Below are 17,777 nucleotides of genomic sequence, written 5' to 3'. Positions count from 1 at the left end.
TTATTCTATTTTTCTACTCAAGTTTTAAATTAAACATTCCAAGAAATGTCTTTGAATCCAAAAAGAAATCATACTTAATAAATCCTTATATCTTTGATGAGGTGTCATAATATACCCATTACGTTATGGATCTCTCGGCGTGACCCCAGTTTAATATCCCGATGCATCTACGTGAGCTGACCAAGTGAACACTCTTTCTCCTACAGTCTTGTATTGATGTGCATTAGAGCTCAACATTCTTGACTCTAATTAAAAATGTTTGAACTTTTCGGACCTTTTTCCTCGCATAAAAGTGTGGACCGAGCACTATTTTACCACCTTGTTAAATCTCCATACTATTTACACACACAAAATAGTCACCTTTACAATATCCTTCGGTGCCTTGTCCTTGAATATATCTGGTATAATATTCCGCTCCTTGTACAGTTTTGTGATTCAATCCCGAGGCAACTCAGCAAAAACTACACGGTTCAAGTGAAAAAGTCCTATGATAAAAATGAACACTGCGATGTTAAACATAATGAGTTCTACAAGAGGTCTTTATCCAGTAGTTAGCCCGCTCTGACGTGTCTAATTTCTAATCCTCACGGGTCATTTCTTGAAAACGCGAAATAGAAGGACGTCCGGAGGAAAAAATGCACGAAATATAATTGAGTTATACAACATTTTTAAATTCATTCTTTTCTATTTTTCTTTCACCTATCACGTTAATCAAGATCACACTTCCTCCCTTTCTCCTCCTGGAGAGTGACATAATCCGTCTCCGCTCAAGTATGCATCACTAGACAATGCTCTCTTTCATAGTCTCGAGGAATCTGCTTCTCACTACATAAAGTGAAACCACCGAAAGTATCACAAATGTTGATTAAAAGGGGCGAATTAATTTTTTACCTTCAGGTAGGTCATTTTATGACAATTTGGAAGAGTTTCAAATGAAAAATTGGAAAATTTTCCGCTTTGCAATTGATTAGGAAGAATGTAAACAAGCCGCCATAATGCCAACAGCCGAGTAGCATCAGTCAACTTTAGGCGAAATCAGAAAATACATGACTGTTGTTCCGTTGGATCCCCGAGAATTAAGTCGTCTTTTTTTATGCCATCGGTCGCCATCAGTCGCCGTCACTGCGCAATCATTCGTGTTTTGTTTCGTTGATGCCATCAGAAATGGGCGGAGCTTAGTTTGTCAAACTGAGCTAGACCATCAGTCACGTGACGCTTTGACGCCATCAGCCGCAATCACTCGTCACCCGAGTCCGGAGTGTCTCCATGGAGCACCATCAGTGAAACCTAACCTCTGCGATTGTCCTCTGTCGTCATAACAAAGTCAAGTTGTCTGTGATTGGATAGAGAAAAATGGGCGTAACCATCAGTCGCAATCACAGCGATGCCATCGGTAAGCGACCGACGACATAAAAAAAGACGATTTTTGATGTGCCTCACTGAAAACCCAACGTGCTCGGTCTCTATTTGTCTCTGGGTGCTCCATAGACACACTCCGGACTGGGGTGACGAGTGACTACGGCTGATGGCGTCAAAGCGTCACGTGACTGATGGTCAAGCTCAGTTTGACAAACTAAGCTCCGCCCATTTCTGCGATGGCATCAACGAAACAAAACACGAATGATTGCGCACAGTGGCGGCGACCGATGGCATAAAAAAAGACGACTAGTGAATATGCGTGTTCCTGAAGCACGGTGGTGTGAAACGTAAGATAGAAATGAAAGATTGGAAATTTCAGTGAAATATTTCACGAGGTTTCACGAGGCTGTGAAATGCACCATATTTTTCAGGGGCTAGAGTATGCAACCCGCACTCGATCAGACAAAAATAGAAGAAAGTCACAATTTTTGTACTTTGCGAAACATGAAGAGGAATATTGGTACTCTTCACTATCTTTCATAAATTTCTGAAATTTCATGAAATATTTCACGCGAAATCGCAAGATTTTATTTTTCATGAAATATTGCCACCTTGTCCTAAAGTGGTTCTCCACACGGAAATGAAAATAATGCTAGGAGGTAGAGGGTTTGTAAGCGGCTAAAATGTGATTGATTTCATATTTGGACCGCGTTTAGTAGAAAGGAACCAAGCCACATCGGCTATTGCCAAATGTAACCGGGCAATTTTATTATTTCCAAGAGAACGTTTTTGCGGATTCTTCTGATTTTAAGGTGTTTGCTTCGTGCTTTGCATAGAAATGTCACTGAAGTTCGCATAAAAAGTGCGCATTTCACATCGGAGCTTATTCGATAGGAATGTAGAGTGAAGTGTAAAGAATAACTACTTACAATTAGAGTGAAGTTCACTTCCTAAAATGAGTAGATATCGTTTCGGGAAGCGATGTTATTTCCCCGAAAAGAGGGTAAATTCCGATTCGCAATCATCCCACTGGGCTTGGTAGGAGGTGTTATAGGCCCCAGAGTGGAATTCGTTCCAAGACTTTTGATAGTGCAACGAGTTTTGCTCGGTATGACGCCCACGGGGCTATACGCTACAGTCCGCGCCACGCAGTGACGAGAAACGACGAGTGAGGGGCGGAGTCAATGAGCGGCACGGAGAAGGTGATTGGTTGAAGCCTTGTTCAAGGACAGCGGTCACTTGAATGAACCAATGAGCCTGCACGCTGAATGACTCCACCCCCCACTTACGACTGGTCAGTTTCCTGGCGTAGATTATTTTAAGTACTTCTTTATTTTGTAAATCTGACCCTTCCCCTTTTAAATACTTACATACATATATTTATGTGCTCAGTATGGGCACGGCTAACTAACTAACTATGTCTCGTGAATATGCAAATGAAGATTCAAATCACTGCTCGTTCATCAAATAAATTATCTATATCTATGCCATTGTATTCCTTTTTTGTTACTATCTTGTTTGATTTTCTTAATTTTAAATTTTTCACTGTTTTTGGCTATCTCTGAAAAGGACGTACAAATATATTCACCTAAAGTGGCATCATTCTTCTTGGTAGCGTACCCATCACATACCTAACTTATCATTGTAATCGTGGCACATTAAGTATATTATCATTGTCATGATTTTCACTGTCAAGTACTTTAATTAGTTACACGTCACAAAAGAAAGAAGAGAACTAAAATAAAAAACGCAACAACAACCATATTCTGTTCTACTTTTTCCAGAACCTGCAAAAAAGATCGCAAAAGAAAGAAAATAGGTAATTGTTGGCTGTAGGTCCCAATGGGACAAAAATCATTGAACCAATATATAGAAAAAAAGAAAAAAAAATTAATAAGCTCTTTGTTACCTTTCTCTCCAGTTACCTATATTCTCATTTAATCCAACTTTTTTGATAATTTTGATATATATGTCACAGGGAATTAGCAATCGCCAACAATTTGCAAGCCAGTGTTTAATAAATATAGAAAATCAAAAAATTCAAAAATAAAAGAACAGGATTAGAGTGTTGATTATGTTGCCAATAATGTGAATAGACACTTTTCCATTCTTAAAAATATGGCAGAAATATGCACACTCAGGAGAGCGTGCAGTATGAACTCCATGACATTAGTCGGGCTGAAATCGGACAGGCAACTAAACTAACATCGTGACATGGCGTAGAGTATCACGAAAAATGAAGGCACTTCAAGCCGAGCTCATACTTTTGAACACCATAATCCTTAAAATTGCATCATGCCGATGCGCATCATTGCGATGTATTGAAACAACACGTGAACCGCTTGCAGATTGCCGGCGATTGCTGAATGCCTGCGCGACATAAATAAAATAATATCAAATCAATCTTCAATCCTTAATCCCAGGGCCAGATTAAGAGTGGCGCATGAGGAACGGCTGCACCAGGTCGGTCGAAAACCAACTCCTCGGCATGATATGATCTCGTGACCTTCGGTCAAAGTATCACAAGCGACATGCGATGTTTAACAATTACCGCCGCCACCTCATTATTTTTGTCCAGAGAAATTGCTCAACGAAGTCGTCCGAAAATTTCACAGAATCATCTTTGTGCTGCCGATAAAATTCAGTAAAATTGTCAAACAGATTCAACCAACAATTTCTCTGTAACAAAATAAAATGGCCGCGGAAATTTTGAAACGTCGCATGGCGCTTGTGATACTTTGACCGTAAGAAGAAAAATAATACATTTGAAACTAGCAGTAATCTTCCTCAGCAGACTTTTCTGGAACCAATACACAACACGCTGCCAGTGGCGTGGCGTGACTATATCTGGTAGGCGTTCGGTAGGAGTGTTGACTTTAGGGGGGAGGGGAGGTCAGAAGGGTTCAATTCCCTTCCTTAAAGGGGGGTTCGGGGGGCCTCCCCCGGAAACTTTTTAAAAAATGAAGCCGCAAGAACACGATTTTAACCCTTTCTGGTGAAAATTGCGCCGGTAAATTGTCATTGAAATTTTGTTCTTTTCACCGATCGTTTTCCTGTAATTTATTTTGTTAAATGATAACGTATTTTCGCAACACGCACCTGCAGAGAGAGGTGGGAGAGGGAGACTGTGAAACTGGGAGATGCGGCGCGCAGGCGCGGGGGGGGGGGGGGGGGGAGCGGAGGGCGGATCGCGGCATAGAGGAAATTCGGCGGTTCGCAAACCCCTGCGGACCACTGCTATAGGAAACACCTGGACTGATGAGTGGCTCTCCTCTCTCGTTCTTTTCCCCTCTCTTTTCTCTCTGCTGTGTTCCCTCCGCGAGCGCGGTCCGCACTCGTCTCCGAACCCAATGCTCACGCTCCGCTCTGCGCCGTGCGCCGGTGCCTCTCCTCTCTCGTGTACCCTTTGCCCCTTCATCATTGCACCCAGATTCTCTCTCCTCACCGCACGCAGATCATCTAGGTTCGGTAGCCGGTGCGGACCACGTGTCACTGGATTTTCTCTCCGCCGCGCCACATGCCGCTATCGGAAGCCAAGCGCCCTATACTTATTTGCGATCTACTATTCTGTATTCTGTGTTGCTTCCCACATTCTTAGCCATAATTTATTAATTGTTTCAAAATATTTTAGGGTGTTCGGCGAACACTGCGAACCTATGGACGCCACGCCACTGCACGCTGCATGGTAGTACTTATAATCTTTTCAAAATTGAAGGAGTTGCGCTCTGCTAGTATGAACAATTGATATTTATTTAATGCCACTTGGAGATGAAACAAGGTGAAAAAATAATATAAATCCAGTGCGCACGAATTGTTGTAGATCAACTCTGAAATTCCCTAACCACGACCATCTAGTTTGCTGCGTTTGACCCCCCGGTAACAGGTTTCACATAAATTCGTCGACAGGAGCCGAATTAGCGGGCCACCTTCGCCATCTGCACTTCTGGAAATTGCTCTTAAAATTCGAGTTCACCATCCGAAAATACCCCCTAACATCGAGTTTCACAAAATCGATAAATCGATCGGCATTTCTGCCGTGCTAAGGAAGAACGCCGTATGAACATTCGAGAGTTGCCAAATTTCCTTCGATAAAATGCTTATTTTTGAGGATAGTCACAAATAATTTTCCTTTGAATTTTCAGAATTTTTAGGTGAAATTGCGAACAAAATTATCTGAAAAATTGGGAGGAAAATTTTCATAAGTTTACAAGGACATGTTTTTATCGAAGGAAATTTGGTAACGCCTGAAAGCTCATACGGCGTTCTCCCTTAGCGCGGCAGATTTTAGGTCATGCCCGCTACCTCGGATTTTCGAATTTTATAGTTTTACTCAAATTGCATGATATCCAAAATCTAAGCTCAGATTCAGATTCCTCGTTAAAAATTGATGCAATTCCATGTATCATATGTTAGCATAACGTAGAGGGAAGAGGCTAAACGTAGGCATACTGATTCTAAAAAACTATGTTGGCGCCAGTTGGCGCCAGGCGTTTAAACTCGAGCAGATTCCGTGAGGATTAGGTGGCGGCACCTTTGTCCACGCTGAATTCCGAGAAGAGCCGGGGTTCCGAGAACTCAGCTGACCTACTCACGAAGCGCTCACCCATGTTGCCATGTTGGTCCACGTTAGAATCAGTCCGCCTACGTTCACCCTGTTCCCTTCGTGCTTTGCTAACGCATGATACATGAAATCTCATCGATTTTTAACGAGGAATCCGAATTTCGGCTCAGATTTTAGATATCGTGCGTTTTAAGTAGAATATCCAAAATTCAAAAATCCAAAGAGACGGTGTAAGTCGGCAATCACATAACTCGGTTTGCGACGTCGCAGACTTCCTGTCATACTTCATTTTTCAAACGGAAAACTACTCAACGGCGCAATTCTTTGAAACTGCCGTGATTTTTCTTCTCTGTGCGAAGAAAATTCTGCAAAAACTTCAAGGAATGATGTCGGTATGTTCTCCTTTAAAAAAATACCATAGAGGCAGAGATTTTCAGACACCGCGAACGAGTTATGTGATTGCCGACCTACACCCGTCGAGATGTTATCTCGCGACTTATGTTTGATCTATTCCTGTAAAAATCGGCCACAGAGAGTATTTTTTACGGAAAACTCGAATCTTTAGTCAAATTTCCAAAAATTCAAAATCCAAGGTGGCGGCCGAAGCCTAAAACTACTATCCGGGCGATTTTTGTAAAACTTAGTATCAGACGGCATTTTTTTACGGAAAACTTGAATCTTTAGTCAAATATGCAAAACTCAAAAATCCAAGATAGCGAGCCTCCTTTCTACCCTGCCCTCCCCCTCCCCCCCCTCCCCCCCCCCCCCCCCCCCCCCCCCACCCCCCCAACCCTTTATCAGCTTTTTCCTCAGCCGCATTTCTGACTTCCATCGACATCTTCCCGGCCCCCTTATCTGCTATTAATCATGATCCGCTGTCTGCGTTTTCCTCTGATACAAAGAAACAGCGGACTCCAAACTTGTAAATTAATCTTAAAAAATGATCCCGGAGCGAATTCCTCCCGGGCCTTACTCGTATCTTCATTTCCCGGGCTATTTTAAATCGGTCCTTTTCGATGGGGCTCCAAGCGTTCCGAGCCGAAGCAATCTTCATCCGGGAACGATGAACGATGGAACGATGGAATCATGAAAAAAAAGAACAACAACATATTTAGAGGTTAGGGTGATCTTCCAACGTCGGTGTGTTGTGTGTTTCGTGCGGGTTACTTATGTGTAAACACCATACAATTGCTTTGATGTTACACCCTTCCCGTATTTTTTATTCCTGAAATGTGTTGAATTTCATACCTTTGACTACGACGTATGTAACCTGTAATAAAGTCCGCGCGATAGTCCTTCTTTCACGGTTATTTTGTGCGTTTTTGCCGCAATTCTCATGGAAGACACTAATATGGCATGACTGTCATTTCCCCTCTTTCGCAACCTATTTTTTACATATTTTAATATTTTTATGTTGAACTTTTATCAATTTTGACTGTTCTATTCAACTGAGCTTAGCCATGAAGCCGGCTAAGCTTATTAGTTGGGCAAGTCTCTCCGACACCCTCACGGCCAAAGCGGGAATGGATGGATCACTTGATGACATCGGGCGAACAGAACCTGATCAAAAAGTGTTTGCCTGTTACCAGATTGATTATGTCAGGTGAGCATTTCCTATTATTTAACTGTCTGTTGGAGGTAAATTCATCCTTTCTCCTCTTCTTGGCTGAAGCGACTTTGGTGATGGTTGCAGGATCAAGGTGGAAAAATGGGTCTTTCGTTGGAAGCATCTATTGCCTTGTCCTATTTACCGATTTATCCAAGCTGCATCTGTAAAATACATTCTCCACTAAACTTTTGATTTACATTGGAGATGACAGAGTCTTAAAGTATCAGATACATGCTCATGTTAGTCTTTTGATGTGTCCATCATAGAAAATGGGTCACCCAATCTGTAGATTACCTCTTGTAATTAGCCAATGCTGCTTGACTCAGTTCTTATTCTTGTAAAAGAAATGAAATATCTCTTTTATAAATGAGCTGCATCGCTTTCATGTGGTGTATGAATTATTCAGATCAGACAAACCAGTATTTATCATAAAAGCAGTGGGCATGAGGGTAGAAATATGTAGGGGTCGCCTGGAAATCTTGTAACACCTCAACTGCAGAAGAGGGGAGGGGGTGTTTCTGTTGATATTTCAAAGGTTTTTTTATCAGGTGAGTTCAGTAGAAGGTTAAGTTCAGAGAAAATGGTTTATGCTGTTCTAAACAATGTCTGACAAACTAAGTATGTAATCTGGAGAAATAGCAATTTTTTTTCCTCTCCTCAGTTACAACATACCCTCATGTAATTTTCTGAAGTATATTAACTTTAGCGACTAATTTACCATAGTTTTCAGCTTTAAAAATTGAATGCTAGGGGGAGGGGTGCTTGCCGGAGCTAGCACCATGTAATTTGAAAGTGGTGTTTAACGTGTAGGGTAGGTACTTACAGGAAAGTACGGCAGGTGTTAACATACTGCGATATTAGTGTGACAATAATTTTAACTATATCATTTTGCAGGAAATGTCTCGAAGAATGGATGCAGCACCTCCTGGAAGATGGCGCAGGTTCTAAATCCCGACAAAAGTCAAGAGAAAGCAGAATGCAGGGAAACACTAATTTCACAAAATCTCACAAGTTCTTGTTTCTTGAGGCCTTGCGACTTTACAATAAAAGCATTATTGAAGCTCCGCACAAAAGTGAAGAACTCTCAATTGCTTTGGGCAATCGCTCTGCCATCCTGTTTGAACTGAAGAACTATGAGGTAATTGATCCTTGTTTACATCTTTAAAGTTTTACCAAATTTTTGAAAGAAATAGGTATCTTTTGTTTGGTTCTCAGAAATCATGTACTAGGTAATACTTATTATTCAATGAATGTGATGAGTGACGTGAATTTCACTGTACCTAACTTAATTATCAAAGCTGTTTTCCTGAAAATGACTATTTCACACCTGTGACCCAAGAACAGGCAAGCAAGTGGGAACATTAGGAAAAAATCTGCATGCCAATATTTAGAGTAACTTTGGACCTGTGTGCGGCTTTCACATTGCCAAAAGAAACAAAGATTAAAGGCTGGTCTGAGTACTGATGTACGGATATTCCTGGTCATTCTAGGCCCAGTCTGCTTCTGTAGTGATCTACTGATTGCACACACATATAACTATATTCTTGTGTGTCATTAAAGACTGCAACTTACGTAGCTTATTATGCAGCCATACTAGAATGCATTTTATCCCAATGCATTCTCATTGTCAAATATTGGGAATTTTTGCTGTAATTCTGGGTTACTGTTTCTAAAGAGTTGAAAAAAGCTTCTATATTTTTAACAACTTCCTTCAATTACTAGAAACTCCAGATGTTTTAGTTAATTGAATTGATTGAATTTATTTGCACTCGGTATTTTCAGTTTTCAAGTGTTCTTGTTTTCATTTCAGAAATGTTTAACCGATATAAACTTAGCATTGGAAAATGGATATCCGGTGAAACTTGCCTATAAACTTATGATGCGGAAAGGAAAATGTTTATTCTACCTTAAGAAGTATTCAGAAGCCATAGATGTCCTAGAAGCTACAAAAAAAGACATTGATGCCTTGAGCCATATACCAAGTGACAGAAAAGGTAATTTGTCAGGATTCAATCTCTATAACTGCTACTAAAGATTCCTAAGTACTTGATGTAGAAATCCTAGGAATCCTAAACTCATCATTAGTATCACTTTATTTTTCAATACTTGAGTAAATGACTATCCAAAAAATGTTTAAAAGATTGAACTGTGAAACAAAATGCTGCTGCTCCTAAAAACTGGCAGGTTTATCTAGGTTTAAACATTGTATAAACAGAGTAGAATTACAAATCAAGTGAGAATTGGAGTTACAATTCTTCTACAAGTTTTTTTTCTTTTTTTCTTTTTTTTTCTGGTTAGGTATAAAATGTTTCGATGGTTTTTCTAAATTTAAAATTTCTGACCAAATTGCATGTTTAAATATTAATGGTCAAGAATGAGCACAGTTCTATCCTTTACATCTTTGTTTATTAAATAGCAATCAATATGTGCTTTTACAGTACCATTTGTAGAGTTGTACACGTTTTAATGGCGTCTTTACAGAAAGAGAATCTTGAGTAAACCTTGACACAGGAGGGGCTCTATACCCTGCCAGAAAAGTTTAAATAGAGGAGAATCTAGGTTTGGAACTTCGCGATTTGGCCACCACGTTGCACTGCTCAGAATAGCAGTATATATCTGCCAAAATAATTAAAACCGTAATATTTATTCAGGATTGGAGATCCAGGGGATATAGCAACATACTTGAGGAACACTTAGTAGAAAAATCTTCTCAAAATTCCCAAAAATAAAGTCTTAACTACGGTGGAAAGTAATTCCCATTGCAGCAATGGGAGAGAGAGAGACAGAACATGAGGGATTCCGTTGCGCGCTCGGCCACCACCGCTTAGCTAAAAGTTTCAGCCGTACTTTCTCTGCGCTTGTAATTCTAATTGCCAATATTTTTGGCTCAAAAAATCAAGAAAAAAATAATCTATATCTTGTGGATCTGCTTTTAGTAGTTTAAGGAATATTATTTCAGTAATTGCGAAGGAAAGAAAAATTCTCAGTGGTGACTGGTGGCGCTATCTCTAATCTTGAATTATCCCTAATCGAACCCTAGATTCACCTTAACATCAGTCAACGTGAGCTGATCACTGACTTTTGCTCTAGGTATTATGTTTTAATGTTGCTGTGTTGCTGAAAAAGTGTTGATTGTCTGCTGAAGTCTCTTCAGTGATAATTACTCGGATAAGTATAGTTGTCAAAAATGTACATCTTGTAACCTGGTAAACTATCTTTTCTTTTTTCTCTTTTTTTTGCTTAAACAATGCGTCGTAAAAACATCTTTCTGCTTTAATATTTTCAGCAAAATTAATACAAGATATAGAAACTGGTATTAAAACGGCAGAGTCCTTGAGTAAAATTACATCAATGAAACCTGAGAAACTTGTGCCTCGCTGTGTTGCTGATCTTGTGCCGTATGTCGCCTCCGCAGTTCATCCCACTTTCCCCTCTGCTTCAGATCTTCTGTCTCTGCAGTAAGTTGTCCTCAGCATTCCATCAAATTAGCTTAAATCAGAGCTGATTGAGTCTTTTTTTCTGAATTATGAATGCCTGCTTTCCGCTGTTTACTTTTTCTGTAGTTTTTCGGTTTGTTCACAAAACTCTTGACTTCGTCCATTTTGAGTTGATTATCTTGTGAAAAATACTTTGTCACCTTACCTTGATAAATTTCTGTCGTTTCAAGACATTTCTGATGTTTGGAAAAATGGTTAACATCCAGGACATTTTCCAAAACTTTTTTTCATCTACTGTATCACAATAAAAAAAGGAACTGATTTTCTAAGTTTTCTTCAACAAAATAAGTTCAAGTCAAAAGGCAGGAACATGTTTATGTCTGTTGTATGTGGGTCAAAAGATTGTGTGATGTATCATTTTATTGATAATGTATTTACAGCACAAAACCTCAAAATTTCATTTTGCTAAGTATGTAAATGAAGAAAAAAACCTATTATTTCATAAGTTGGAGTTATTTCTTAAATCTCCTCTCACCTTCCAATAACCTCTGAAACCCTGAAATGAACCTCTCAGAATAAATCTATGAGCCATCGTAAGTGTCTGCTCTTGCTACAAAGGCAAGGGAAGCGAAACTTGTGCCACTGTATTTAACTAGATTAATGGACAATTTGTATGCTTGGATTACATTCCATCTCATTTTAATAAGGAATTTTATTTTTCTAGGCATTCTGAAGAGAAAGGGAAACATGTCATTGCTGAAAAAGACATTAAAATGGGTGATGTCCTATTTGTGGAGAAGCCGTACTCCCATGTGTTACTGCAAGAACATTACGAGTCACATTGTCACAATTGTTGTGACATGCTAACTGTACCCATACCGTAAGATCAGATTCTCTTTTTCTCCTTTATCTAACTCTGATTATCATAGCTCAATCCAATTTTAAATTCATTATCCACCTGATCCGCTTTTTTTTTCTTTTTTAATGCTGAGTCTTCAAAAATTCTTACTTTTTTTGAGTTTTCATTTCTGTGTGCATAAACTCTTAGTATTCATAATTCGACTCCATAAATTCAAGATCATGCCTAAAAACAAAACTGTGTTGTCTCTCAACTGACATTTTTTCGTAGTTTTGATGGAAATCTTTTTATACCAGGTATCAAACAGCCCATCAAATTTTTTCATTTACAGGTGTTGGCATTGCACTTACGCTATTTTCTGTTCACTTGAGTGTCAAAAGGAAGCTTGGGAAAGTTACCACAAGTGGGAATGTGCCAAAGCACTGAGAATTTTTCACTCTATTGGTATTGCTCACCTGGCCATTCGAGTTTTATTGAAAGCGTCCTCCGATTCGTCAACTGAAAATGAGGAGAAATACAAGCGGGTCAATGATTTGGTGACGCATTTTGACAAATTTTCTGACCGCGACATGTTTCAATACACCCTGGTAAGTTCCTTAAATCGTCATTAGGTAGTGAAACAGTTTTGGCGGACAAGAATGAATTTGCTATCTTAAATGATAATTATATTCTCATCATATTTTTCAAAAAACTTTTCTCCTAGCAAATGTAGAGTATCGATACCAAAGTGTTTTATCATTAGGCTCTCAAGGCGCTCCTTCAGGATATTGATTTATGAAAGTGAATGTCGTGATTTTTGAAGATTATCTCTCTCCATAAGTGTCATAATTACCCAATTTTTTTAAAAAATATGCGCTTTCCTAACTAGCCTAATTTTTTAAGCTTTTCATAAAGTTTTTAAGGTTCATTCACACTTTTCTAGAATATTCAAATAGGGACTTTCAACTTAAGGTTAAAGTTAGGGGTTAGAGGGGCTTTCAGGCCTTGTAACTTTATTAGAACTAAGTATATCAGATTTTTAGTCGCTGTGTTTGGCCAAAACTTGCGTCTTAGATCCAAGTCCTACCCATTGCACCCGGTGAAGTTGGTGCACCTGCTCCCTGTATTTCCATTTATACTCTCAATGCAAACAATAACATTTAATGTTTCTCATTTCAAATTGTGTTTCCAGATTGCCACTCTTCTCCTGATTTATCTCGAGAAGAAAACTGATTTCTTTCAAACCACTAATTATACGAGGGAGAAAGACTTTGCCAAAGTTGGATATCTTCTTTTGAGACATGTTGTCCAGTTAATTTGTAATGGGCATGCAATAACTGCCATCCATAGTGTTTGTACAGATGAAGAAAATCCTGCTGTTACAATTCAAAAACCTGTCAGAATAGCCACAGCCATTTTCCCTTCGGCTAGTATGATGAACCATTCTTGCGATCCAAACATCAGCAACAGGTATGTGTTAGGACATTTTTTATTCTCTTAAATTTGATTTATTATATAAGTGGAAACATGAATCAAAAGAGGTGTTGAAGTATATGTAGTGAAAAATATATGAAAAAACACCAATGTGAAGACGTATGTTGTTTGCCATAACAGTTCGAAACAGCTTGTAACAATCATATTTTTTTTAAACTCTTTTTTTACTTTTTGACATATTAATTTTTTGCAGCGCTCATCAATGCTGGTGTTCCTACAAATACTGACTTTGTATAGTTAATGATCTCTGAAAAAACAAGTTTGCTTCATGGTCGTAATGATTGTGTTTTCAATGTTTGTTTTTGTGATTTTTCAGTTTTTTCAAAGACATTCTCATTGTGAAAGCTATAAAAGACATACCAAAAGGCTCAGAAGTTTACAATTGTTATGGTAAGAATTTTATGCTCATTAGTTCATACATTTTTGAACTTCACAAATTTATGAATATGTACTTGCATTTGAAATATCTATGGCTGAAGGCTATAAATGTTTAAGAGTTGATTCCGGAAATTCCTGATGTGTGAATTGTTTTCTATGTAAGGTTCTGAAGAGCAAACCTGTGCCTTTTCCTCTGGTTCAGGTCTTGTCTAGTGGATCATTATGTCATTTATGATCACCTTCAATAAAATAGAACAAAACAAACAGAGCACGTGGAAGGAGGGTTGCCCGAGTGGAATGAAAATTATCAGAGATTGGAAATCTCTGTGAAATATTTCGAGAAATTTCACAAAGCTGTGGAAAGTATTAAACATATTTTCAAAAGCTTAACTCTTAAAAACACCAAAAACAAAACCTCAATTTTATATTTCAATCTTGAAAAGCATTTTTCAATATCTTTCATAAATTTCTAAAATTCAATGAAATATTTTACGTGAAATTTTAAGATTTTCTTTTTCATGAAAAATCGCAACTCTGTGTGAAAGTTTCTTAGTTTTATCATCAATATGGTTGTTGTACATCCATTACAAAAATGATCATTGTAATCTTTACCTCCAAAATAAATGATTTGGTGACCATTGAGGTGTTGTTATAAGGTTCAAGTTAAAATTACGTCTGATTTTTCTCTTTTGTGGTGCTCTTCAGGGCCTGATTTTCGGAGGATGCATGTCAAATATCGGAAGGAGCTATTGTTGGACCAATACCATTTTGAATGCAACTGTGAACCATGTCAGACCGACACGGAGGAAGTTTCATTTTTAGACAGATTTTACGAAGGCTACTTGTGTATCAAGTGTGGTGGGCTCTCAATTCCTACCAACGATTCTCTAATTGGAAAATGCACCAGCTGCCAGAGCGAGCAAAACTGCACTAAGCTCCATCAGTTGCACATCAAGGCTGAGGGCTTGTATCAGAAAGGTAAGGATCTCACACGAAGTAATAAAATAGTTGTTTCCATCATTGAAATTTCAACATGATGCCTTGGACGTGGACTTGAGATTGAAATTCTTGTAGCTTGAAAAGTACTTGGAATAATGAAGGAATCATCTTTAAAAACAAGGAAAACTTCCTATCTCTGCTCCTAAATTAAGTATTGAACCTATAAATTGATGGTCTGTATTGACTCAGCGCCAAAGAACTAGATAGTACAGTTTACAATAGAAAAAGAAAAGAGTAACCAACTTTCTTGCTCCAAACTCCCAGAAGAAATCTAGTTTTTCTAAAAAAAAAAAAAAAAAAAACAAAAAACGTAGAAATAGTGTTTTAATCGGTCATTGTTTTATTTTATTTTTTTTAGGATGTGAATTCATGAAACATAAAGAAACAGAAACATCTATTAAACTAGCATTAGAGTGTCTCCTCGATGCCTACTCTTTGTACATCCGGTGCCATTACAAGTATCATCGAGATATCACGGAGTGTGCTGATCAAATCTCTCGCTGTTACGCTATCCTAGGTAATTTGAACTTTTTTTCATAACACATGTTTGAAGCTTGAATTGCCACTCTTCCATAATGATTTTCCTGCAATGTGATGGTAGACACTTAAATGTGCCAACTATGATGTGGAACCCAAAAATAAAAAGTAAAAAATAAGAATTTGGTTATAGCCTGGCAACTTCGATCAAAGGCACATCTAGAATCTGTACTTAAAGTATCCATGGTTGTATCTGTAGTCTCTCTCCATAGAACTCTCCTATCTACAATTTTGTAACCCTTTTTTGCAAAAAAGAATGGTGACATTCTATTTTTCTTTAAAAAAAAATCTGCAGTACATCCGAACAACTTTTGATTCACGGCAGAACTTTTTTTTAAATTCTCCATCAAAAAACATATGAAAAACAATGCTGATAGTTACTTATCAGGGATTTTTTTTTCAATTTTTTTAAATCAAAATTCTTCCATAATTTGTAGCGATTGATAGCTTGAGTCTACAATCAACTGTTATATGAGACTCACATTTGGTGTTAATATGGCTCTATAACTAATCTTGAGTAATTAGTTGTCCAACTAAACGTTCTTACTAACCCAGACTCCCTTGGGAGGTTACTATTTGTTCACTGATGATCTTCATGTATAGAAAGTTTAAGTGCCTCTAAAATATCAAAGGCTCACAACGTTGGCAACTGCCTAAAATTTAATACCGAAAAGTAAAGTAAACATCGAAGTCAAGCCAAGCGTTTTTTTTTTTTTTTTTTTTTTTTTATATTCATACAACCTTTCACCACTTTTAAGAGAAAAAAATAATACTAATAATTTGTGAGTTAAGATATTGATAGAACAGACTAGTCCTTTGTAAACCTGAGTTTTGATAATGGTCTAACTCTCCTGTTTTGTAAGAAAGTTTGCATTCTGAAAATGTGGCGTTGATTAGTGATTGTACGTTTTTAAAACAAGCCTCTTGAAAAAATTTTGCGATGTGGATGAGGAAATTTTCATCCATTCATCACAATGAAAATCCTCTAGTTTTTTTCTATTTTTCGAAAAGTCCAACCAACAAGATACAGGATTAGTATCTAGTCGCTTTGCATGTCATCTACACCACAAATAACTGCAGTAACATGCCCTTTGCTTATTGCAAGGGTCTTACTACTCATTATATATTCTCGTTCACTAAGCGACAAACAATTCATATAATTTAATAATTTTTCCAACTTTTACACACTTATAAATACCTTAAACTTCTGAAATTATTCAACTTCCATGCAATTTTAATTCCAGGCGATTGTGATAAAAGTATTCTCTACTTAGAGAAAACGTTGCCAGCGGTGAAAGAGCAGTTTGGTCCTATCAGCATCGAGTATGGTCATGAATTGCAGAAACTATCAGATATCATGATTTGTGACTTACAGAAACTCAACGGAACCCACTCCCAGTTCAAGTGAGTAGCTTTTATTTCTTTCTTGCATGTAATTATATTCAAAAAGGTTAGGAAAAATTGGGGAAACAGAGAGTGAGAGTCGTTTATTAATCAGGCTTGGTAATCATCTCAGGTTTTGTTCATTTATGATACAAATTTATTAATCATACACTTTTTTCTTTAAAAAAAAATCAGAATTTGAACAAACGAAGCTATAAGGTGACCTAAAAGTCGTAGAGCTGATGCTGTGATCCTGGAACTAAGATAAATATTGATCTGATCTTGGTCTCATTTTAAAGTTTACTTAATTTCTCTTCGATTGAAAGCAAAATCTTTTTATTTGATAATAAAAATTGATAAGTTATGAAGTTTTGAATGGAGGGACTACAGCTCCCTTCCACAGGTTTTTCACAATTATTTTTCTCAAGTGCGATGTAAGCTTTAAAATGATGCTAAGATCAGCATGTAGAATTTATTAGCCGCCTCCCCCCTCCCCCAAATAAACTACAAGAAAAATATTTAGAAGTTACCGATTTTGAAAGCGTAAACTTCATTTAGTTGTGTCATAAAAATATTTGACCAGTCACAGTTTTTGACCTTTCTTTCATCATTTTGTTTCAGAGAGAAGGTGGTTAAAACGCAAGATACGCTTAAAGAATTGAAAATAATATTTGACATCCATTATGGTCTGTGGAATCAACAATATAGAGATCTTGTAGATAAAGAAGTGGAACTCTTAAATATTATTCATGCCTTAGAATTGTTGTGTATATCTCCTTCAGAAAGTGTCAATAATTCTAGCTCATGAAATGCTATTTCAGAAATCGTTTCAATTTTTTGTATAGTCGAATAACTTTTAATAGAATAAAAGTGGTAAATGATTTATACTTCAGATTCATTTACTATTATGTATATTTTCAACTCCTTAACGTTATCCATCTTTCTCAATATTGCCTCCAATAACCCTCATGTTTGAAAAAAGAAGAAAGCGAATGTGAACTTTTTTCTTGCAAGTTGCTCTAAATTTTACATGTATGACAGTCATTCATACTTTTTATACAGCCTTACATTGTTTAATTATCTCCTTATATTAAGGGCATGAGCTATTCATTCAAGGATTATGAATTTAAACTCCTTGTAACTGAAGGAAAGGAGTGAATAAATTTTTTTTTATGAAGTCGT

General features: G+C 37.5%; 1 protein-coding gene across 1 annotated transcript; it reads left to right on the top strand.

Annotated features, from left to right (window-relative positions):
* The first annotated feature begins 7,031 nt into the window (after window positions 1-7,031).
* Window positions 7,032-17,766, top strand: LOC109042910 (SET and MYND domain-containing protein 4). Its single transcript, XM_019059890.2, has 12 exons — window positions 7,032-7,523; window positions 8,424-8,667; window positions 9,340-9,523; window positions 10,816-10,987; window positions 11,691-11,846; window positions 12,157-12,412; window positions 12,997-13,274; window positions 13,615-13,688; window positions 14,382-14,654; window positions 15,034-15,192; window positions 16,457-16,616; window positions 17,217-17,766. The coding sequence occupies exons 1-12, from the start codon at window positions 7,381-7,383 to the stop codon at window positions 17,401-17,403; spliced, it is 2,286 nt and encodes a 761-aa protein (XP_018915435.1). The 5' UTR covers window positions 7,032-7,380; the 3' UTR covers window positions 17,404-17,766.
* Window positions 17,767-17,777: the final 11 nt, after the last annotated feature.

This window comes from Bemisia tabaci, chromosome 3 (assembly GCF_918797505.1).
Source record: "Bemisia tabaci chromosome 3, PGI_BMITA_v3".
Taxonomy (NCBI): domain Eukaryota; kingdom Metazoa; phylum Arthropoda; class Insecta; order Hemiptera; family Aleyrodidae; genus Bemisia; species Bemisia tabaci.
The sequence above is the reverse complement of the archived record's forward strand: the minus strand, read 5'-3'. Positions and strand labels throughout refer to the sequence as shown.